This window comes from Rana temporaria, chromosome 2, assembly GCF_905171775.1.
Source record: "Rana temporaria chromosome 2, aRanTem1.1, whole genome shotgun sequence".
Classification (NCBI taxonomy): Eukaryota; Metazoa; Chordata; class Amphibia; order Anura; family Ranidae; genus Rana; species Rana temporaria.
The window spans coordinates 19221911-19246994 of NC_053490.1; the positions used below are offsets into that span (position 1 = coordinate 19221911).

The 25084-nt window shown below is 46.3% G+C and overlaps 1 protein-coding gene across 1 annotated transcript in view; it reads right to left on the reverse strand.

Annotated features, from left to right (window-relative positions):
* The window catches only part of P4HA3 (prolyl 4-hydroxylase subunit alpha 3), a 131538-nt gene that overhangs the window by 55169 nt on the left and 51285 nt on the right, over positions 1–25084 (reverse strand). Inside the window, exons 3-4 of the mRNA XM_040339943.1 lie at positions 13575–13798; positions 576–725 (exon numbers count right to left, since the gene is read on the reverse strand). Of these exons, the coding sequence (XP_040195877.1) occupies positions 576–725; positions 13575–13798 (374 nt within the window). The remainder of the gene's footprint in view (positions 1–575; positions 726–13574; positions 13799–25084) is intronic.

Genomic DNA, 25084 nt, shown 5'->3' on the forward strand with positions numbered 1-25084 from the left:
TAACAGATAACCTGTGTGAATTGGCCCTTTTTAAAATAGTTTTGGCTATTCGGATGGCGCCATCCGAATGGAACTTCCCCTTTATAGTGACGTCGTACGTGTTGTACGTCACCGCGCTTTGCTCCAGCATTTTTTTTTTTCACGATCGTGTGTAGGCAAGGCAGGCTTGACAAGAATCACGTTGAGAAAAACGTCATTTTTTCCATGACATTAAAAACGGTCGTGTGTACGCGACTTTACAGCTCTTATCCCACTTCCAACCTGTTACTGTACAGTGAAAGAGAAACAGCAGATTAAGGAGCTCATCTTTGTCACTTAGCTGTCTTCTCTTATCAGCATGTCCCTTGTTAGCACATAAGGAGGACAGCACAGCTGATTTGTACCTTGTGCTGCTTCTCTTTACCCCAGTCTGAGCTTTGCTGTACAGAGACTAACAGAGGCTGACACCGGCCTAAGTTCAGTTCCGTATGTTGCTTGCATTACATAAATATATTCAATGGTATATTAGTTATTATAGACCTGCATTCATTTTTTATTTATTTTTTATATCGGCCTGGAGTTCAGCTTCAGCGTACCTTGTAGTAGGAAAATGCCAAATAATCCAGAGCATCTTCAAGGGACCCCTCGTCTTCAGTGAACCAGCTGCCATAGGACCCCCGGAACATGCTGACCGCCTCTTCCAGCCAAGGAATGGAGTGGTAGTAATCGTCCATCTCATAGGCCACCTAGGGAACAGGAAGCCCATTATTATGGGTGGCATATTTCTACCATCTAATAATAAATCTCATTGACTACATAACAAAGACATAGAAAACTCACATAGAATATTAGATGCGGACTGCAGTTCAGTAACATTCACAGGTCTTGTCCCCCTCCCCAGACTGCCCATCCAATCCTGAGACCGGGCTGCTGGCCTGAATTTTCACAGCAACACAGTTACCCCCCCCTAGTCTGTGACTGGACAATGAACAGTGAAGAAGCAGACACAGACCTGGGTCTATACATCTGTTGTGCCCATTATAAAGGGTTCCCACCATCCCGTTGCTGAGTTCCTGGGTCTGCACACCTGCTGTGCCCATTATGAGGGATTCTCACCATCCCTGTACTGAGTTCCCGGGTCTGTACACCTACTGTGCCCATTATGAGGGGTTCCCACCATCCTTGTGCTGAGTTCCCGGGTCTGTACACCTGCTGTGCCCATTATGAGGGATTCCCACCATCCCTGTGCAGAGTTCCTGGGTCTGTACACCTGCTGTGCCCATTATGTGGGGTTCCCACCATCCCTGTGCTGAGTTCCTGGGTCTGCACACCTGCTGTGCCCATTATGAGGGGTTCCCACCATCCCTGTGCTGAGTTCCCGGGTCTGTACACCTGCTGTGCCCATTATGAGGGGTTCCCACCATCCCTGTGCTGAGTTCCCGGGTCTGTACACCTGCTGTGCCCATTATGAGGGATTCCCACCATCCCTGTGCAGAGTTCCTGGGTCTGTACACCTGCTGTGCCCATTATGAGGGATTCCCACCATCCCTGTGCAGAGTTCCTGGGTCTGTACACCTGCTGTGCCCATTATGTGGGGTTCCCACCATCCCTGTGCTGAGTTCCTGGGTCTGCACACCTGCTGTGCCCATTATGAGGGGTTCCCACCATCCCTGTGCTGAGTTCCCGGGTCTGTACACCTGCTGTGCCCATTATGAGGGGTTCCCACCATCCCTGTGCTGAGTTCCCGGGTCTGTATACCTGCTGTGCCCATTATGAGGGGTTCCCACCATCCCTGTGCTGAGTTCCCAGGTCTGTACACCCGCTGTGCCCATTATGAGGGGTTCCCACCATCCCTGTGCTGAGTTCCCGGGTCTGTGCGAAATATAAATCCTTCTCTTGGAATATCCAAGCCATGGATTGACTACCTATAACTAAAATATCATGTTTAGCTGGATTGACTCTTTAAAGAAAACCTGCTACTTCCATAGAATACCAGTTTACTGTCCAATGATACTTTTCCAACGGCTCCTGGTCACTCGTATCTTAGATTCAGTCACTCACAACTAGGGATGAGCTGCGGCGTGTTCGCACACTCCACGTGCAGAGCCCGCCAGGAAGTTGGCACGGCGCTGCGCTAATCACAGGCAGTGAGACATTGTCCTGATCTCTGCAGCCGAGCATCGGGATAGTGTCTCCCTGCCTGTGATTAGCGCCGTGCCAACTTCCTGGCGGGCTCTGCACATGGAGTGTGCGAACACGCCGCAGCTCATCCCCAGGGCCGATCCTAGGCAGGGTACAGGGGGTGCTCCGTACCCAGGCACCGCCAGAGGTGGGGTCGCCGAAGCTCCAAAGTGCTCCCCTGCCTCCTCCTTGTCTGTGCCCAGAGGTAGAGGGCATGCGGTTCCCCAACCCGCTTGCTCTCTTCGCTGGCAACTGACAAGAGAGCATACCTCCCACTGTCCCCGGAATCCGGGCTGGGTACCACAGCAGAGCCTAGTACCGGAACACGTTGCGGCACTAGGCTCCACTAATTAATTCTGTCCAGTGTGCATGGAGCAGTCTCCTGTCTGCCCTGCCCCTCTGCGTGTGTCGGCTCTTCTCTCATAGGCGGTGTGATGAGAGGCTTCTGGGTTGGCCGGAGCTGCTGCCAATCATCCCGTGCACTCCCAGAAATGCTTTTCGAGTGCCACCCTCCAAGTACCCAAAGATGCCACGTATGCCCCGCCCCCCTGTAATGTGCTTCTGCTCCCAGCATGCCTGAGCTACAGGGATCTAATGGACAAGCACTGATCTATGGGGACACCTGATGTGGGAGGCTCTGATGGGGGACACCTGCTGGGAGGCTCTGATGGGGGACACCTGCTGTGGGGGGCTCTGATGGGGGACACCTGCTGGGAGGCTCTGATGGGGGACACCTGCTGTGGGGGGCTCTGATGGGGGACACCTGCTGGGAGGCTCTGATGGGGGACACCTGCTGTGGGGGGCTCTGATGGGGGACACCTGCTGTGGGGGGGCTCTGATGGGGGACACTTGCTGGGAGGCTCTGATGGGGGACACCTGCTGTGGGGGGCTCTGATGGGGGACACCTGCTGGGAGGCTCTGATGGGAGACACCTGCTGTGGGGGGCTCTGATGGGGGACACCTGCTGGGAGGCTCTGATGGGAGACACCTGCTGTGGGGGGCTCTGATGGGGGACACCTGCTGTGGGGGGGGCTCTGATGGGGGACACCTGCTGTGGGGGGCTCTGATGGGGGACACCTGCTGGGAGGCTCTGATGGGAGACACCTGCTGTGGGGGGCTCTGATGGGGGACACCTGCTGTGGGGGGGCTCTGATGGGGGACACCTGCTGGGAGGCTCTGATGGGGGACACCTGCTGTGGGGGGCTCTGATGGGGGACACCTGCTGTGGGAGGCTCTGATGGGGGACAACTGCTGTGGGGGTTCTGATGGGGGACACCTGCTGTGGGGGGCTCTGATGGGGGACACCTGCTGTGGGGGGCTCTGATGGGGGACACCTGCTGGGTGGGACATTGATGGGGGACACTAATGAAGACTTTCATAGGGGAGCATCTCTGTGTTTGAGTCGTAGCCATAGAAACATGTGTAAAGAGGAGGAGTTAGTAAGATGACTACGCCCATGTGGGGGCGCCAGAAATATTTCTGCACCCAGGCGTCTGTGACCCTAGGATCGGCCCTGCTCATCCCTACTCACAATCAATTATAATGATTGAAATAGTAATGAAAAACAATCGATAACTGATAGATGTGATCATAATATTGATCGTTTCATTCAATGGTTCGAAAAGAGACTGGTGTGCCCAACATGAGAGAATTGAAAGAGCAGTCATAAACTACTAAATAGTTTAAAAGCATTCTGATTGGCTCAGTGTTTTGATTGATAGTAAGTGCAGCCAATTAGGAGGATGATACACAGTTAACCATCAAGTGTGCTGTGGCTGAGATTGTGATTCCTCTCAGTTGTGATAGAGGACAATGTGTCGGAGGATCAATTCCTATTGGACAATGTCAGGAAACAATATCCAGCTTCTCCCTAACTGTCAGTAGGAAAATGGGATTTCTCTTGCGGTTTTCCTTGTGGAAGGAGCACACAGAAGGTCAGAGCTCTGCTCTTTCTCAGCCTCAATCCACAATGACATTTTCCGCCCAATAAAAATCTGCTGTAAATGTCTGATGTTGCAAACAGATTTTCTGCCGTTCCCCCCCCAGGAGAAGTCATCAAGACATATGCTCTGAGTTTAATAAGATTTACATTGAATTGGTTGCAGGCTTTGCTACTGAACACATGTCCAAATTATTCCCAGCTCCCTCGGCATTCCGAAATTAATTTAAATGAGCCCTCCGGACAACCGCCAAACACACAGATGTCATACATATAAGGGAGCTGGTTAACCTGTCATTTTATAGTTCTGTCCATCCAGTCTTAGGATTTACGCACCTCTGCCACACAGTACAGCCCTGTCTGTACTGAGACTTGTGAGAGTGAGGCCGGGTACTCACGACCAAACATGTATGGTGAAAGCGGTCCGTCGGACCGTTTCCACCATACATGTCTGCCAGAGGGCTTCTGTACGATGGTTGTACACACCATCGTACAGAAGTCCGCGCGTAAACAATACGCGGGGCGTGTCCGCGGTGTCGCCGCGTCGATGACGCGGTGTCGCCGCGACAATGACGCGGCGACGTGGGCGGCCCGCCTTTAAAATGCTTCCACGCATGCGTCGAAGTCATTCGACGCATGCGAGGGACGGCGGGCGCCTGGACATGTACGGTAGGTCTGTCCTGACGACCGTACATGTCCGAGCGGGCAGAATTCCAGCGGACTGTTTTAAAACAAGTCCAGGAATATTTGTCTGCTGGGAAAAGGCCCGGCGGGCAAATGTTTGCTGGAATTCGGCCCGCTCGCGCCCACACACGACCAAACATGTCTGCTGAAACTGGCCTGCGGGCCAGTTTCAGCAGACATGTTTGCTCGTGAGTATGGGGCCTTACACTAAACAATGGCCCGGATTCAAAGAGAATTGCGCTTTTTTTGCTGAGGCGCAGGGCAACGATTTTGCCCTGCGCCCCCGCAAATTTGCTCCGCTGCCCTCGATTCACGGAGCAGTAGCTCCGTAAATTGCGAGGGCGCGCCGGCAAAATTGCCCGGCGCTAGAGCAAGCAATTTAACCCTTTCATGCCTATGCCTATGTATGACATTTGGTGTTTACAAGTTAAAATCCATATTTTTGGCTAGAAAATTACTTAGAACCCCCAAACATTATATATATATTTTTAGCAGAGAATCTAGAGAATAAAATGGCGATTGTTGCAATATTTTATGTCATACGGTATTTGTGCGGCGGTGTTTTAAACACAACTTTTTGGGAAAAATTTACTTTCATGAATTTTAAAAAAATGAAAAAGTAAAATTAGCCCAATTTTTTTGCATAATGTGAAAGATGATGTTATGCCGAGTAAATAGATACCAAGCATGACACGCTTTATAATTGCACGCACTCGTGGAATGGCGACAAACTACGGTAACTAAAAATCTCCATAGGCGACGCTTTAAACTTTTTTTACGGTTACCAGGTTAGAGTTACAGAGTAGGCCTAGTGCTATAATTATTGCTCTCGCTCTTACGATCGCGGCGATACCTCACATGTGTTATTTGAACACCGTTTTCATATGCGGGCGCGACTTCCGTATGCGCTTTCTTTGCTGCGCAAGCTCGCGGGGAGGGGGGCGCTTTAAAAAATTTTTTTTTTTGTTTTCTTATTTATTTATTTATTTTTTCTAATATTACATTTTTTTTTTTTTTTTTTTTACATTTTGATCACTTTTATTGCTGTCACAAGGAATGTAAACATCCCTTGTGACAGCAATAGGTGGTGACAGGTACTCTTTATGGAGGGATCGGGGTCTAAAAGACCTCCGAGCCCTCCTTTGCACTTCAAAGTATTCAGATCGCCGAAAACGGCGATTCTGAATACTGTGTACTTTTTTAAATCCGGCGCCATTGGCAGCCGAGAAACCCGGAAGTGACGTCATGACGCCGCTTCCGTGGTTTCAATGCGCACACTGAATCAAAGCCGTTTACGGCTTTGTTTCAGAGCGCGCCGAGACGCTGGAGGCGCCGGATCGTGGATCGGGTCTCCCGGTGGGACGGGAGGCCCGGTCAGAGCGGCGAGAGGCGGCGGGAGGGGGGGGGATGTCCCCTCCCGCTCCTCCGGCATAACAACCGAGCGGCTTTTAGCCGCATCGGTTGTTATGTTTGGAAAGCCGATCGCCCGCTCTAAACAACGGTACCGGGATGATGCCTGCGGCTGCAGGCATCATCCCGGTACAACCCCTGAAAGCCGAGGACGCATATATGCGTACGCTCGGCGTGAAAGGGTTAAATGATCCCGTAGGGGGCAGGAATCATTTAAATTAGGCGCGCTTCCGGGCCGAGCGCATGCTCCGTCGGGAAACTTTCCCGACGTGCATTGCGGCAAATGACGTCGCAAGGACGCCATTTGCTTCAGAGTGAACGTGAATGGCGTCCAGCGCCATTCACGAATCACTTACGCAAACGACGTAACATTCAAATATCGCGACGCGGGAACGACGGGTATACTTTAGCATTGGCTGCCCCTACTATTAGAAGGGGCAGCCTTACGCTAAACACGCCGTACGGAAACGACGTAACTTGCGTACGCAGGGCTCGCGCAACGTTGTGAATCGGTGTTAGTATGCAATTTGCGTACTATACGCTGACCACAATGGGAACGCCCCCTAGCGGCCAACGCAAGAATGCAGCCTAAGATATGAAGGCATAAGGAGGCTTATGCCACGCATATCTTTGGCTGTAGTCGGCGTAACGAGCTCTCTGAATCAGGAGAACTCATTATGCCGGGGCAAGTAAGCAATTGCGCTGCGTAACTAGAAATAGAATAGTTTGGTTGAAATAGAAAATAAAAGACATCTATTTCAACCAACCTGATTTCCCTGATGAAGTCACGTGGGCGTGACGTAACATGTAGAGCACCCCGGACCAGAAGTGATGTTGGAGACATTGGGCCAGATTCAGAAAGGAGATACGACGGCGTATCTCCAGATACGCCGTCGTATCTCTGAGTGTGCGTGGTCGTAACTATGCGACTGATTCAGAGAATCAGTTACGCATAGATTTCCCTAAGATCCGACCGGCATAAGTGTCTTACACTGTCGTATCTTAGGCTGCATATTTACTCTGGCCGCTAGGTGGCGCTTCCGTATAGTTACGTGATGAATATGCTAATTAGATAGATACGCCGATTCAGAAACGTACGTCCGGCCGGCGCATTTTTTTACATTGTTTACGTTAGGCTTTTTTTGGCGTAAAGTTACCCCTGCTATATGAGGCGTAGCCAATGTTAAGTATGGACGTCGTTCCTGCGTCGAGTTTTTAAAATTTCACCTCGTTTGTGTAAGTCGTTCGCGAATAGGGCTGTACGTAAGTTACGTTCACGTCTAAAGCAATGACGACTTGTGGCATGCGCCGTTCGTAAAATACGTCAAATACGTGGGGTCACAGTGAATTTGCATAAAACACGCCCACATCATCCCCATTTGAATTAGGCGGGCTTACGCCGACACACATACGTTACGCCGCCGTAACTAAGGGCGCAAGTTCTTTCTGCATACGGAACTTGCGCCCTAATTTACGGCGGCGTACCGTATCTGAGATACGTTACACCGCGCCGACAGATACTGCAATGTATCTGAATCTGACCCATTGTTTTTGCTGAGTATATGATATACAAAAGGAGTTATTACTGTTTTGATTGGCTGAGATAGAAATAGATTGGTTGAAATAGAAGATAAAAGACATCTATTTCAACCAATATGGTTCCCCTGATGAAGTCACGTGGGTGTGACGTAACGTGTAGGGCACCCCGGACTGGAATTGATGTCGGAGACATTGTTTTGGATGAGCATATGATATACTAAAGGAGTTATTACTGTTTTGATTGGCTGAGATAGAAATAGATTGGTTGAAATAGAAGATAAAAGACATCTACTTCAACCAATACGGTTTCCCTGATGAAGTCATGTGGGCGTGACGTAACGTGTAGGGCACCCAGTACTGGAATTGATGTTGGAGATTATGTTTTTGCAGAGTATACGATATACTAAAGGAGTTTTTACTGATTCTTTGATGTAAGAGTTACTCTTTAACCACTTAAGGCCTGCCGCACGATGATATACGTCATGGGTCGTGAGCGCGCCGCCGGCAGCACGCTTGCGACCCGGTCCGAAGCTCCATGACCGCGCCCGTGGGACCCGATCACCGTGGGTATCCTGCGATCGGGTCACAGGAGCTGAAGAACGGGGAGAGGTGAGTGTAAACACACCTTCCCCGTTCTTCTCTGTGGCAATGTCAGCGATCATCTGTTCCCTAATATAGGGAATGACAATCACACGTCCAGCCCCGCCCCCCTACAGTTAGAAACACACATGAGGTCACACTTAACCCCTACAGCGCCCCCTAGTGGTTAACCCCATCACTGTCATTGTCATTTTCACAGCCATCAGTGCATTTTTATAGCACTTTCGCTGTGAAAAAGACAATGGTCCGAAAAATGTTTCAAAAGTGTCCGATGTGTCCGCCATAGTGTCGCAGTCACGAAAAAAATCGCTGATCGCCGCCATTACTAGTAAAAAAAAAATAATAAAAAATGCCATAAAACTATCCCCTATTTTGTAAACGCTATAAATTGTGCGCAAACCAATCGATAAACGCTTATTGCGTTTTTTTTTACCTAAAATAGGTAGAATAATACGTATCGGCCTAAACTGAGGAAAAAAATGTTTTTTTTATATATTTTTGGGGGATATTTAGTATAGCAAAAAGTAAAAATATTGTTTTTTTTTCAAAATTGTCACTCTATTTTTGTTTATAGCGCAAAAAATAAAAACCGTAGAGGTGATCAAATACCACCAAAAGAAAGCTCTATTTGTGGGGAAAAAGGACGCCAATTTTGTTTGGGAGCCGCGTCGCACGACCGCGCAATTGTCAGTTAAATCGACGCAGTGCCGAATCGCAAAAACTGGCCAGGTCCTTAACCTGCATATTGGTCCGGGTCTTAAGTGGTTAAATAAAATTGCTTTTACTTACAGTCAATACTACACTATGTGGGGTCACTGTGTTTTACGCTAACATATGGACAATCGCGGTGGAGGAACAGGACAAGATAGACATTGATGGAGGACTGTTTCTATATGTAATCAAAAGGGCATTTGATTACTCACTAAGGTGAGAGTACTGGGAGCACTCAGGTGTCACAACAGGCGGAAGCACATCATTTGTTATTTATGTTGTCACACAGCGACCATAGAAGCAATTGATCTGCGCACGCTATAACGTACTTAGATATGAACCTTTATGCACTTTTAACACACGTGCACTTTATTATGGACTGTACTAATGATATCAAATGTTTGTGATATCAAATTTTTATTTGACCCTTTCATGCCTAAGCCTGTTTCTGACATTTGTTGCTTAACCACTTGCTTACTGGGCACATATGCCCCCTTCCTGCCCAGGCGAAATTTCAGCTTCCAATTGCGCGGTCGTGCGACGTGGCTCCCAAACAAAATTGACCTCCTTTTTTTCCCCACAAATAGAGCTTTCTTTTGGTGGTGTTTGATCGCCTCTGCTGTTTCTATTTTTTGTGCTATAAACAAAAAAAGAGCGTCAATTTTGAAAAAAAAAACAATGGGGTAGTATTACGTAGAATGACGTATGTTTGTGCAGGCGTAACGTATCCTATTTACGTTACGCCTCCGCAACTTTTACAGGCAAGTCCCGTATTCTCAAAAGAAAGTTGCGGCGGCGTAGCGTAAATAGGCCGGCGTAAGCCCGCCTAATTCAAATTGTGAAGAGGTGGGCGTGTGTTATGTAAATTAACCCTGACCCGACGTGATTGACGTGATGCGCCGTCCGTGGAATTTCCCAGTGTGCATTGCTCCAAAGTACGCCGCAAGGACGTCATTGGTTTCGACGTGAACGTAAATGACGTCCAGCCCCATTCACGGACGACTTATGCAAACAACGTAAATTTTTCAAATTTCGTCGCGGGAACGACGGCCATACTTAACATTGGTACGCCGCATATACGCCTCATATAGCAGGGGTAACTTTCCCCTGGGAAAAGCCTAACGTAAATGGCGTAACTTTACTGCGTCGGCCGGGCGTACGTTCGTGAATTCGCGTATCTAGCTGATTTACATATTCTAGGCGTAAATCAACGCCCCTAGCGGCCAGCGTAAATATGCAGTTAAGATCCGACGGCGTAAGAGACTTACGCCGGTCGGATCTAATAGAAATCTATGCGTAACCTATTCTATGAATCAGGCGCATAGAGACGACCACCCAGACTCAGAGATACGCCGTCGTATCTCCTTTGTGAATCTACCCCCAAAAAAAATATTTTTTTGCTATAATAAATATCCCATTTAAAAAAAAATAATATACAAATTCTCAGTTTAGGCCGATACGTATTCTTCTACATATTTTTGGTAAAAAAAATTATATATTTTTTTTTACTAGTAATGGCGGCGATCTGTGATTTTTTTTTTATTGGGACTGCGGCATTATGGCGGACACATCGGACACTTTTGACACATTTTTGGGACCATTTACATTTATAAAGCGAACAATGATATAAATATGCATTGATTACTGTATAAATGTGACTGGCAGGGAAGGGGTTAACCACTAGGGGGTGAGGAAGGGGTTAAATGTGTACCCTGGGAGTGATTCTTACTGTGGGGGGAGGGGACAGACTGGGGGAGGTGACCGATCTGTGTCCCTATGTACAAGAGACACACCATCAGTCTCCTCTCTCCCTGACAGGACGCGGAGCTCTGTGTTTACACACACACAGATCCACGGTCCTGCTCAGTTACTGGGCAATCGCGGGTGCCCGGCGGCCATCGCGGCCACCGGGCACGCGCATCATGTTCCCAGTAACGCGGCGGGTGCGCGTGCCCCCTAGGGGCTTTAAAAGACGAGGAGGTCATATGACGTCCTGTCAGAACAACTGAGCTACTATGCCGCCGTCAATTGACGGCAGCTGGTAGATAAGTGGTTAAAAGTTAAAATTCGTATTTCTTTCTAGAAAATTACTTAGAACCCCCAAACATTATATATATATATATATTTTAGCAGAGACCCTAGAAAATAAAATGGCGATCATTGCAATATTTTATGTCACACGGTATTTGCGCAGCGGTCTTTCAAACGCAGTTTTTTGGGAAATTTAGTTTTTTTGAAATTCGGCGGAATTCGAATAGTTTTCAAATTTCCAAAAAGAATAAATTAGAATAGAAAATGATGGAATGGAATAGAAAAAAAATATGAAAATAAAATAATATAATATAAAAGAGTAAAACAGAACAAAATAGTAAAGAATAGAATAAAATATAAATAAATAAAAAATAATTGAATACAATAAAAAGAATATAACCATGTTCTGAAATTCAAATTTCAAAAAGAATAAATTTGAACTAGAATATATAAGCAAAGAAAATAATAAAAAATAGAAAAAAAAAGAATAGAATAGACTATAATACAATAGAATTAGAAAAACAATAGACTAGGTTAGAATAGAATAGCATAGAAAGAATATAACCATTTCCTAAAATTCAAATAGAATCAATTACAATTTTCATAGAATAGAAAAGAATAGATTAGGATAGAATAGAAAACAGAATAGTATAGAAAAAAACGCAACAGAATAGAATAGAAAGAATTGAACCATCTTCCAAAATTCTAATTTTGAACAGAATACATTTGAATTTGAATAGAAAAGAATAGAATAGAAAAGGATAGAATAGGATTGAATAGAAAAGAATAGAATAGAATAAACAAATAGAAAAAAGAATAGAATAAAAAAAAAAACAATAGACAAGTATAGAAAGAATATAACCATTTCCCAAAATTCAAATATAATCATATTGTTCTGAATAGAACAGAAAATAATAGATTAGAATTGGAAGATTCTTTCTAGTCTATTGTTTTTTTTCTATTATATTTAAATTCAAATTTCTATTCTATTGTTTCTTGAATGATTGTCTTTTCTATTCTATTCTATTTAAATTTCAGAAGATGATTATATTCTATTTTATTCAGTTTTTTTTTTATTTTATTCGTTTTTATTCTATTCTGTTCTTTTATTTACTATTCTATTTTGTTCCGTTTTCCACTATTATATTCTATTCTTGTATTTTCTGTTATATTATTTCCTATTCTCTGAAGTGGGATAGAGGGGGACGAGTCACAGCTCTGGAGGGGGAGGTGTCACTGCTTTGGAGGGGGAGGGTCACTGCTTTGGAAGGGGAGGGGTCACTATTCAGGAGTGGGATAGAAGGGGACGAGTCACAGCTCTGGAAGGGGAGGTGTCACTGCTCTAGTGGAAAGAAGAGAGGGGGATGATTCACTGCTCTGGAGGCGGACGGGTCACATGCTCTTAAGAGGGAGGATGAGTTACTCCTTTGGGGGAGGTGTCAGTGTCCTGAAGAGGGAGGGAGAGCAATGAGTCACTGCTTTGGAGGGGAGGAGTCACTGCATTGTAGAGGGAGGAGTCACTGCCTTGTAGAGGGAGGAGTCACTGCTTTGTAGGGGGAGGAATCACTGCTTTGTAGGGTGGCGTCACCTCTTTGAAAGAGGGGTGTCACTGCTCTTAAGAGGGAGGATGAGTTACTGCTTTGGGAGGTGTCAGTGTCCTGAAGAGGGAGGGAGAGGTAGGAGTCACTGCTTTGTAGGGGGAGGAGTCACTGCTTTGTAGGGGGAGGAATCACTGCTTTGTAGGGGGAGGAGTCACTGCTTTGTAGGGGGGCATCACCTCTTTGAAAGAGGGGTGTCACTGCTCTTAAGAGGGAGGAGGAGTTACTCCTTTGGGTGAGGTGTCACTGCCCTGAAGAGGGAGGGAGAGGAAGGAGTCACTGCTTTGGAGGGGAGGAGTCACTGCTTTGGAGGGGAGGAGTCACTGCTTTGGAGGGAGAGGAGTCACCTCTTTGGAAGAGGGGGTGTCACTGCTCTTAAGAGGGAGGGTGAGGAGGAGTTACTCCTTTGGGGGAGGTGTCACTGCTCTTAAGAGGGAGGGTGAGGAGGAGTTACTCCTTTGGAGGGGAGGTGTCACTGCTTTGTAGGGGGAGGAGTCACCTCTTTAGAAGAGGGGGATGTCACTGCTCTTAAGAGGAAGGATGGGGAGGAGTTACTTCCTTTGGGGAGGGAGAGGTGCCACTGCACTGACTTAAATACTTGCATTTGTAAATTTCAGCTTACTCTATTGAGGACTATAAACTAAAAAAAAAAAAATCAGCAGGAGGAGGTGGCTGGAAGAAAATTAGAACTGTATATATTTATATGCATACTTTCATGCTAACCTCACAAAAAGAGTTTATAATAAAAAATAAACTATCTAAAAAAAAATAAAACATTTCTTTGAATAACATGCCCGTATGTTGTGGGGATGGATGCAGCGGGGGGCAAAGCAGGTTGTGATCCAAGGCTGCAGATAACAGTAGTATGCCTATCTATGTATACGGTGGTAGGTTGTGTATACCTTGCCTATATGGAAACAGTCATCGGCTGACATGGCGCACACTTGGTCCGGCCTGTACTGGAGATTGTAGTGTGAGTCGGGTCTGCTCTGGAAGACTCCTTTGGCCAGGTCCTTCACATTCAGGGAGTAGACGTCCTGGAGCCTCATGAGGGCTTTGGCTGCTCCTTCCACATCCTCCGGTATGGGCAGATATCTCTCCATCTTCTCATAGCTGTCCTTCAGAACTGCGAAATAAGAGAGAATACTGAAATAGCCTCACAGACTTGCAGTACTGGTTACTTTATATGAGTGAGAGATGGTAATGCCAACTACAAGTAAAAACAATTTGGCCCGGATTCAGGTAGATTTGCCCCTTTTTTACGGAGGCACAGGGCAGCGTTTTTGCCCTGCGCCCCCGCAAATTATCTGCAGTAGCTCCATAAATTGTGTGTGTGCTCTTTAAAATTGCCCTGCGTAAGGGCGCCTAATGTAAATGATCCCGTAGGGGGCGGGAATCATTTAAATTAGGTGCGCTCCCGCGCCGAGCGTAGAGCGCATGATCCGTCTGGAAACTTTCCCGACGTGCATTGCGGCAAATGACGTCGCAAGGACGTCATTTGCTTCAAAGTCAACGTGAATGGTGTCCAGCGCCATTCACGAATCACTTACGCAAATCACGTAAATTTCGAACGTCGCGACGCGGGAACGACGGGTATCCTATAGCATTGCCTGCGCCTGCTGTTAGGATGTGCAACCTTACGCGAAACCCGACGTACGCAAACTACGTAATTTGCGTACGCAGGGCTCGCGCAACGTTGTGAATTGGCGTAAGTATGCAATTTGCATACTATACGCTGACCACAATGGGAACTGCACAATGGGAAATTGCGCTGCGTAACTATGGTTACGCAGGCGCAATTGCTTACTGAATCTGGGCCTTTGCATTCATAATGCAATAAGGCTTTGATTGGTTGGGTAAGCAGCTAAATTCACAGATTCATTTTTTGCGGTAATAATTAACTGAAGGGTACTCTAACACAGTCCTTTAAGCAAGTCTTCTGCTGGCTACGTTGGGGCCCTTGAAGACATTGGCCCACTAGTAGAAATCGTTTCTGCAACAAGGAAATGGTTTGTTGAGAACTCATTTTTTAAGAGCACTGAGTGGAGGAGTGTCCAGTAAAAGGTTAATTATTAAGGCCCAGATTCTCAAAGGAGATACGACGGCGTATCTCCAGATACGCCGTCGTATCTCTGAGTCTGAGCCGTCGTATCTATGCGCCTGATTCATAGAATCAGTTACGCATAGATTTCTATTAGATCCGACCGGCGTAAGTCTCTTACGCCGTCGGATCTTAACTGCATATTTACGCTGGCCGCTAGGGGCGTGTACGCTGATTTACGCCTAGAAATATGTAAATCAGCTAGATACGCGAATTCACGAACGTACGCCTGGCCGACGCAGTACAGATACGCCGTTTACGTTAGGCTTTTCCCGGCGTAAAGTTACCCCTGCTATATGAGGCGTACATGCGGCGTACCAATGTTAAGTATGGCCGCCGTTCCAGCGTCAAATTTTGAATATTTTACGTCGTTTGCGTAAGTCGTCCGTGAATGGGGCTGGACGTAATTTACGTTCACGTCAAAACCAATACGTCCTTGCGGCGTACTTTGGAGCAATGCACACTGGGAGATTTCCACGGACGGCGCATGTGCCGTTCGTTAAAAACGCCAATCACGTCGGGTCACATAACATTTACATAAAACACGCCCCCCTGTTCCACATTTGAATTAGGCGGGCTTACGCCGGCCTATTTACGCTATGCCGCTGCAACTTACGGAGCAAGTGCTTTGAGAATCCAGCACTTGCCTGTCTAAGTTGCGGAGGCGTAGTGTAAATAGGATACGCTACGCCGGAACAAAGATACGCTCTTCTACGAGAATCTGGCCCTGAGGGTATAGTGATAGATATTTCTCAGATATCCAAAGGTACAGTTCTGAGCAGCAGGACTGTTGAAGAAGGTTAATGTGGATGCAAACCCTTTCCTCATGGCCCATATATCTGTAGTGTTTACTTATCTCTATCCAAAGCCCTAAGTCCCGTGTCTTTCTGCTGCTCTGTTCTTCTGTTATCAGCATGATAACTTTTGACTAGTTCTCAGACACAGGAGATAAAACCAGCCTAAAATATGTGTAGGGTGGGTGCTACAAATAGATTAGCAGAGGGCTGTTCAATTCACAGCACAGCTCTGCACATTCCTTCCTTCCTCTACCTATGTGTAGTGGGGGTGTGGGCCTTTCATCCAATCAGCTGTCACAGAGTGTATACCGATACGTCAGTCCCAGTGCTGAACAGGAAGAAAAAAAATCTAACACGATGTGCACTTTCTAATGAATATAGCAAGCTGAAGACAGCAGTGATACATGTAAAACTTATGTAGGGAGATTTGTTTCATCTCTATGTATTATCTGAGACTGTTCTCTTCACTGGTTATATTTGAGGGTTTACATTCACTTTAAGAAGTAATAGGTGGTGCCTTTAAGGGTGGTAGGACATTGTTGCTTTCCAATAGGTCAGTCAATATGTCAGAAAGGGTTTCTATCCCACTCACTGATTGTACAGTATTTGTAGAAACTGGTCTCTTTTGGTGAAGGACCCCCATTCAAGATGAGAAGGACTCCAGGTGAACTTTCGGCAGCATTCAGACAGAGGTATCTCTGTGTTGCAGCTGCGATTATAACTGTACCTTCCCTCCTGTCTCCCTCCCTCAGACAGGATCTTTCTGCACACACCAAGGGCTCTGTCTCAATTGCCCTGTGCTTTCCGGCAATTTTTTATTTGTATGACCCCTTCTGCATTCAGGCACATTGGGTTTTGTAGTATTCCTGACTGTATTAATCATGGAATTCCTTCTGACTGTGACTACATTGCCCATAGTGCAGTGCTCTGTTTGGAGATGAATCAGAGTCCACAATGCTCCATCTTGTGGCAGAAAAAAGGAACTACTTGCAGGAATGTTAAAGTGCTTGTAAACCCTGTTACACCACTTTTCACTACAGGTAAGCCTATAATAAGGCTAACCGGTAGGTATCGTGACTATCTCCTATCTCACTTGGCCCTACAGGTAAGCCTAGATCAGTGTTTCTCAATTCCAGTCCTCAGGCCCCCCCAACAGGTCAGGTTTTCAGGATTTCCCTCAGATGAAAAGGCTGTGGTGATTACTAAGGCAGTGAAACTGATCAAATCACCTGTGCAAAATAATGGAAATCCTGAAAACCTGACCTGTTGGGGGGGCCTGAGGACTGGAATTGAGAAACACTGGCCTAGATTAAGGCTTACCTGTAGGTGCAAGAAATATCTCCTTAACTTACACGGTTAAGGAGATATTTGCAGAAAAGACTGCACCGATGTCTACGGTGTAGACAACAGCGCAGGCGCACTGAGCGTGCCGTTAACCACTAGCTGACCAGCCATCGCAGTTTTACGCCGGCAGGTCGGCTTGGCTGCGCGAAATCACGTGATATTACGTCATTTCGCATTTCAGCCATTGGAAGCGCGTGCGCGCCGCCTGTTCGCCCCTGGTGCCGACGCGCGTGCCAGGCGGACGCGATCACCGCCGGGCACCCGCGATCGCTCGTTACAGAGCGAGAACCGGGAGCTTTCAGGGGGAGAAATGACTGATCGTATGTTCATACAATGTATGAACAGCGATCTGTCATTTCCCCTAGTCAGTCCCATCCCCCCCTTCAGTTAGAACACACCTAGGGAACATAATTAACCCCTTCCTTACCCCCTAGTGTTACCCCCTTCCCTGCCAGTGACATTTTTACAGCACTGATCGCTATAAAAATGCCACCGGTCCCAAAAATGTGTCAAAAGTGTCCGAAGTGTCCGCCATAATGTCGCAGTACCGATAAAAATCACAGATCGCCGCCATTAGTAGCAAAAAAAAAAAATATTAATAAAAATGCCATAAAACTATCCCCTCTTTTGTAGACGCTATAACTTTTGCGCAAACCAATCAATAAACGCTTATTGCGATTTTTATCAACGGTAGTTTTACCAGAACGAGCGCTCCCGTCTCATAACTTGCTTCGGAGCATGCGCGGGTTTTTTACGTTGTTTTAGCCCACACACAATCATTTTTTTACAACCCGAAAAACAACCTAGTTTAAAACGACGTTAAAAAATGCAGCATGTTCGAATTTTTTTTTTGTCGTTTTTCAGAACCTGAAAAATGATGTGAAGCCCACACACCATCATTTTAATTGACGTTTTTGAAAAACAACGTTTTTTTTATGCCGAAAAATGATCGCGTGTACGCGGCATAAGTGTAGCAATATGGTTACATTTAATGAAGGAGGATGGTCTAACTCTATGTGGTCTATGTTTGCTCCGGATGCCTGCATACTTGGATGAGCCTCTTTTAACCACTTACCCCCCGGACCATATTGCTGCCCAAAGACCAGAGTACTTTTTGCGATTCGGGACTGCGTCGCTTTAACAGACAATTGCGCGGTCGTGCGACGTGGCTCCCAAACAAAATTGGCGTCCTTTTTTTCCCACAAATAGAGCTTTCTTTTGGTGGTATTTGATCACCTCTGCGTTTTTTATTTTTTGCGCTATAAACAAAAATAGAGCGACAATTTTAAAAAAAATGAATATTTTTTACTTTTTGCTGTAATAAATATCCCCCAAAAATATATAAAAAAACATTTTTTTTCCTCAGTTTAGGCCGATACGTATTCTTCTACATATTTTTCGTAAAAAAAAATCGCAATAAGCGTTTATTGATTGGTTTGCGCAAAAGTTATAGCGTTTACAAAATAGGGGGTATTTTTATGGCATTTTTATTAATATTTTTTTTACTAGTAATGGCGGCGATCAGCGATTTTTTTTTCGGTATTGCGACATTATGGCGGACACTTCGGACATTTTTGACACATTTTTGGGACCATTGGCATTTTTATAGCGATCAGTGCTATAAAAATGCATTAGATTACTATAAAAATGCCACTGGCAGTGAAGGGGTTAACACTAGGGGGCGGGGAAGGGGTTAAGTATGCCTGGGTGTGTTCTTACTGTGGGGGGGGGGGTGGCCTCACTAGGGGAAACACTGATTTTCTGTTCATACATTGTATGAACAGAAGATCAGCATTTCCCCTGCTGACAGGAACGAGAGCTGTGTGTTTACACACACAGCTCCCGTTCCCCGCTCTGTACCGAGCGATCGCGTGTGCCCGGCGGCGATCGCGCCCGCCGGGCACACGCACGGGAGTCGGGGGCGAGCGGGGGGCGCGCGCGCGCGCCTCCGGCGGCGCGCGTGCGCCCCTAGTGGCGGCTAAAAGGTAGGACGTCCATTTACGTGGTCTCGCCTAGGAGAGCCACCTTGTGGACGTAAAATGACGGTGCGGCGACGGCAAGTGGTTAATCATCAACCATGCTAAATGTTGTATCTTCAATAAATGTAACCATATTGTTCCACTTTAGAGGCGCCTCTCTTCTCTTTTATACCCAGTTGTTATATGACACTACTTGTATATCAAGACATCACTTGTATATCAAGTCAAAAATGTAATTAAACTATTTTGCTTGTCTTGCAAAACGTTCCCAAACCAAGTTACTCTCAAACCAAGGTTTTACTGTACTATACTAGAAATTACTATGCTATACAGTAATATACTGTACTATAAATATACTATGACAGGTGCTTGGAATGATTACAGGGCAGTAAACCTAGAATACATGTTACTATCTATAAAATGAGCTACTTATATTGGGCCAAATTCTCAAAAGAGATACGCAGGCGGAACTGCTGTTCAGCCTGCGTATCCCTGTGCCTATCTTTGGAACTGATCCTCAGAAGTAGTTTTCCAAAGATAGGCAGAAGATCCGACATCTGTAAGAGACTAAGGCCCCATACACACGAGAGGATTTATCCGCGAATACGGTCCAGCGGAACGTTTCCGCGGATAAATCCTCTCGAGGATTTCAGCGGATTTCTCATGCGATGGAGTGTACTCACCATCGCATTGAAATCCGCGCCGAAATCCTCTGGCGATGATGTGTCGCGCCGTCGCCGCGATTATGACGCGGCGACGTGCGCGACGCTGTCATATAAGGAATTCCACGCATGCGTCGAATCATTACGACGCATGCGGGGGATCCCTTCGAACAGATGGATCCGGTGAGTCTATACAGACCAGCGGATCCATCCGTTGGGATGGATTCCAGCAGATAGATTTGTTTGGCATGTCAGCGAATATTCGATCTGCTGGAATCCATCCCAGGGGAGATATATCCGCGGAAACAGATCCGCTGGAGTGTACACACCATAGGATCTATCCGCTGAAACCCATTCGCTGGGATTTTTCAGCGGATGGATTCTATCGTGTGTATTGGGCCTTACACTGTCGGATCTTAGGATGCAGTACCGCATCCGCCGCTGGGGGCATTTCGAGTCGAAATGCCGCTTTGCGTATGCAAATGAGTACTTAGGCAGATCCACAAAGCTTTTTAGCTTTGTGTTTTCTGCGTAAGTTATGTTTTGCATGCGTAAAACTAGGGATGCTTTTACAAGGTGTAAACTGTTTACACCTTGTAAAAACATACCTTTTTTTCGATCGCCGTTATTTTTTTTAAATTTCAAATTTTATTTTTCGCCGCGTAACTTTTTTTTTTCCCGACGCAACTTTATTGTCCCGTCGCAATCCACAAAGCCCGACGTAACGTAATTTCGCGCGCTGCCCGTCGGGAAAAATGACGTCACACGCATGCGCAGAACGTCCGGCGCGGGAGCGCGCCTCATTTAAATTGTTATCGCCCCCTGGATGAGAAGACCGCCTTGCGACGGAGGCACTTAAGTTACACAGCCGAAAATTTCTAGGTAAGTGCTTTGTGGATCGGGCACTTAGGTAGAAATTTTCCGACAGTGTAACTTAACTGCTAAAAGTTAAATTAGGCAGGTTTTTTGAGGATTTGCCCCGTAAAGTCTGACTGTCTGTTTATCAGGAAGACCTGATCAGAAGGTCTGTTCATCCCTATGTACATTGTACAGTAACAATATGCTTGGTGTGTGTTGTTGCAATAAAGTGGTTTTTGGTCTGGATTATGTCAATCTTTAGACTCATACACAATCACATTTTTAAAATGTGTTTGTATGAACATTCCTATAAAAAATCATCAGAACATTCAATACCTTGGTGAATGTTGTTTGAAAGTACTTCAAATTTTTTTATTGCTTTTATCGATACATTTTGAAATAAATGGCCTTTCCCGAACAAAAAACACATACACTGGCCCGGATTCAGGTAGATTTGCCCCTTATTTGCGGAGGCGCAGGGCATTGTTTTTGCCCTGCGCCCCTGCAAATTTACTGCGCTACCCGCGATTCACGTAGCTCCGTAAATTGCGTGTGCGCTGTGTATACTTGCCCTGCGTAAGGGCGCCTAATGTAAATGATCCCGTAGGGGGCGGGAATCATTTAAATTAGGCGCGCTCCCGCGCCGAGCGTAGAGCGCATGCTCCGTCGGGAAACTTTCCCGACGTTCATTGCGGCAAATGACGTCGCAAGGACATCATTTGCTTCAAAGTGAACGTGAATGGCGTCCAGCGCCAATTACGAATCACTTACGCAAATTACGTAAAATTCGAACGTCGCGACGCGGGAACGACGGGTATACTTTAGCATTGGCTGCCCCTGCTATTAGAAGGGGCAGCCTTACGCTAAACACGCGGTATGGAAACGACGTAAATTGCGTACGTAGGGCTCGCGCAACATTGTGAATCGGTGTTAGTATGCAATTTGCATACTATACACTGAGCACAATGGGAGCGCCCCCTAGCAGTCATCGCTAGAATGCAGCCTAAGGTATGCGTGGCATAAGAGCCTTATGCCACGCAGATTTTAGGCTGCAGTCGGCGTTACGATGTTCCTGAATCAGGAGCATTCGTAACGCCGGGGCAAGTAAGCAATTGCGCTGTGTAACCTATGGTTACACAGGCGCAATTGCTTCTTGAATCTGGGCCACTGTTAGAAACTTGTTTGTCAAGAACAAAATTCCATCCTACTTCGTTGACCTTGCTAATGATTGGAAAAATTGAATGAATGTTCTTAATCCCAAAAATTTCAAACAAAAAGTTTCCTAGTGTGTATGGCAAGTTTAGGGTTGTCAGAACTGGCCTATCCAGCCATTTTCCCCAGTGTTGCGTACATATTGGTGGATAGTCACTACGTTAATTTTCTTCCTTTTAAATTACAACATTAAAAGATTGCTTCTATCGCTTACAATTGGGAAGGGTGAGGGAAATCTATTTTTGAACTATTAGTTTAATTACAATAAATAGAAATTGAGCAATAGTAGCGTACGTGTACAGTATAGTCTTCCTCATCTACTAATCCACACATACACGTTACACGTTAGGAGTAGGAGTTGGGTGGAATGTCTAAACTTAACTTCAGGTCAGAGATGATATTGAGTTACAACCAGTTCCTGCTGTCTCTCCAGGCGGTCATTAAAACCTACAAATCACACAGATAACAGAGACCTCCCCCCATTAGCGCCAACAGCTGACACCACCTTCAGTGTGGTCACAAATTATATTTGACAACTGGACACAAAATAACCTGTCATTACCTTTATTGGATAATTCATGGCTACATCCCAGGTCTTCCTCTTACAGAGACACATCATTAAAGGGGTTACAGCTGAACTTCAGGCAAAACCAAAACTTTGTGCACAAAATTAAATAAAAAAAAAAAAATCTTAAAAAATTCTACTAATACTCCTGAGGATTTCCACAAATGTATACCAGTCCCTAAAACCAAGCTACTTTAAAACACTTATAGGTAGATTCACAAAGAGTTAGGCCGGCTTATCAGTAGATAAGCCAGCCTAACTCTGAATCTACGCCGGCGTTTGTTTAAGCGTATGCTCAAACAGAGATACGCTTAAACAAAGCTAAGATAGGACAGCTTGCGCCGTTCTATCTTAGCTTTCAATTTTTTGGATGGCCGCTAGGTGGCGCTTCCATTGCGGCCGGCGTAGATTATGTAAATGAGCTTTTACGCCAATTCACGAACGTACACGAGCCCGCCGCAGTCGATTAACGTCGTTTCCGTAAGGCCTTAGGCGGCCTAAAGTTATTCCACCTATGTGGTGGAATAACAATGTTAAAGTATGGCCGCCGCTCCCGCCGCAAGGTTTGAATTTTTTACGTCGTTTGCATAAGTCGTCCGCGAATCGTGAGTTATGTCGTTTATGTCCGCGTCAAAATCAATAGGCCCGTACGGCTTACTTAGCCGCAATGCGCCCTGGGAAATGTAGGCGCATGCGCAGTAAGAAAAAACTTCAAAAAAAACTTGAGGTCAAGCCTCATTAGCATTAAACACGCCCCCCTCCAACCCATTTGAATTAGGCGCCCTTACGCCCGCCGTGTAAGTGCTTTCTGAATCATGTACTTTCCTCTCTTACTTAAGGCGGCGTAGTGTAAACACGCTAGGCTATGCCGACCTATTCTTAGGCGCCCCTACCTGAATCTACCCAATATAGGTAGATTCAGTAAGAGTTAGGCCGACTTATCAGTAGATAAGCCGACCTAACTCAGAATCTACGCCGACTTATGTTTCAGCGTATGCTCAAACAGAGATACGCTTAAACATATCTAAGATACGACGGCTTGCGCCGTCCTATCTTAGATTGCAATATTTTGGATGGCCGCTACGTGGCGCTTCCATTGCGGTCGGCGTAGAATATGTAAATGAGGAGATACGCCGAATTACGAACGTACGCCTGGCCGACGCAGTACTTTTACGCCGTTTGCGTAAGAGATAGGCCGCGTAAAGTTAGAGCTAGGCCCTATTGGAATAGTAATTTCAAGCATGGCCGCCGTTCGCCGCGTCGAAATTCGAATTTTTTACGTCGTTTGCGTAAGTCATCCGTGAATCGGGATTTACGTAGTTTACGTCCACGTCAAAATCAATAGGCCCGTGCGGCGTACTTAGCCACAATGCACACTGGGAATTGTAGGCGCCCGGGGCACGCGCAGTGAGAAAAAACTTAAAAAACTTGAGGTCAAGCCTCATTAACATAAAACAAGCCCCCCTCAAACACATTTGAATTAGGCGCCCTTACGCCCGCCCGCTTTAGGCTACGCCGCCGTAAGATAGCAGGCAATTGTGAATCATGTACTTGCCTAGCTGACTTACGGCGGCGTAGCCTAAACACGCTAAGCTACGCCGCCGCAAGTTTGCACCATCGTACCTGAATCTAGCTATTAGAAAATAAATGGCATTAGGGACCATCTGGGTAAAATTATATTTTAAGTTTGGTAAAAGCCAAAACTAGATCTATGTGATCTATTGATGCCCCATCCACCTGCATTCCTAAAGTGAATCCTGCCCAGCTAATCCTGAAATCTATCTCCGGTAAAAACTCAACTGTAGTGACTTTGGTAAAAGATGACAGTTAAAATTTGTAGTTGTCACCCAATTAAGTCTCTGAACCCCTGTGCTGTGCTGGCATGTGCCCTTCTCTTGCAGTATTGTAGTATAGAATCGTCCAGCCTTCCTTGTCCACAGAAAATTGGCGGTGGTACAGTAGTGCAAAATGGGTCCCTCCCTCCAAACATTGGGCCAGATTCACATAGAACTGCGGCGGCGTAACGTATCGTAGATACGTTACACCGCCGCAAGTTTTCATCGCAAGTGCCTGATTCACAAAGCACTTGCGATGAAAACTACGCTGGCGCAAGGCGGGCCAATTCAAATGGGCGCGTGCCATTTAAATTAGGCGCGCTGGACCTACTGCGCATGCTCAGTTTCGCAATTCCCGTCGTGCTTTGCGCGCCGTGACTTAATTTTTTCGAACGGCGACGCGCGTAGCGTACTTCCGTATTCCCGGACATGTTACGCAAATGACGTTAAATTTTAAATTTCGACGCGGGAACGACGGCCATACTTTAAACAGCAATACGATTGCTGAGTAAAGTTAGGGCAGGTCAAACGACGACTAACTTTGCGACGGGAAACTAGACTAGCAGCGACGTAGCGAACGCGAAAATCCGTCGGGAATCGCCGTAACTCCTAATTTGCATACCCGACGCTGGTTTACGACGCGAACTCCCCCCAGCGGCGGCCGCGGTACTGCATCCTAAGATCCGACAGTGTAAAACAATTACACCTGTCGGATCTTCTGGATATCTATGCGGAACTGATTCTATGAATCAGTTACGCCTGACACATGCCTGACACATAAGTGCATCCATGGGAAGGCTCCGCAATATCTTTGCGACAAGATAGAACCTCACAATTCTAATCGCGTTCTGCGATCCACCGACCAAAATCTGGTCACGGTACCAAAAACAAAATACAAGTCCAAAGGAGAAAGAAGGTTTGCTTTTCAGGGTCCTAGACTATGGAACGCTTTACCAACCAGCATTCGGTTGGAGGAAAACCACCTGACTTTCAGAAGACGGATCAAAACTCTGCTCTTTTGATGTCATGAGACACGAACAGCTAGCGCCCAGAAGCGAT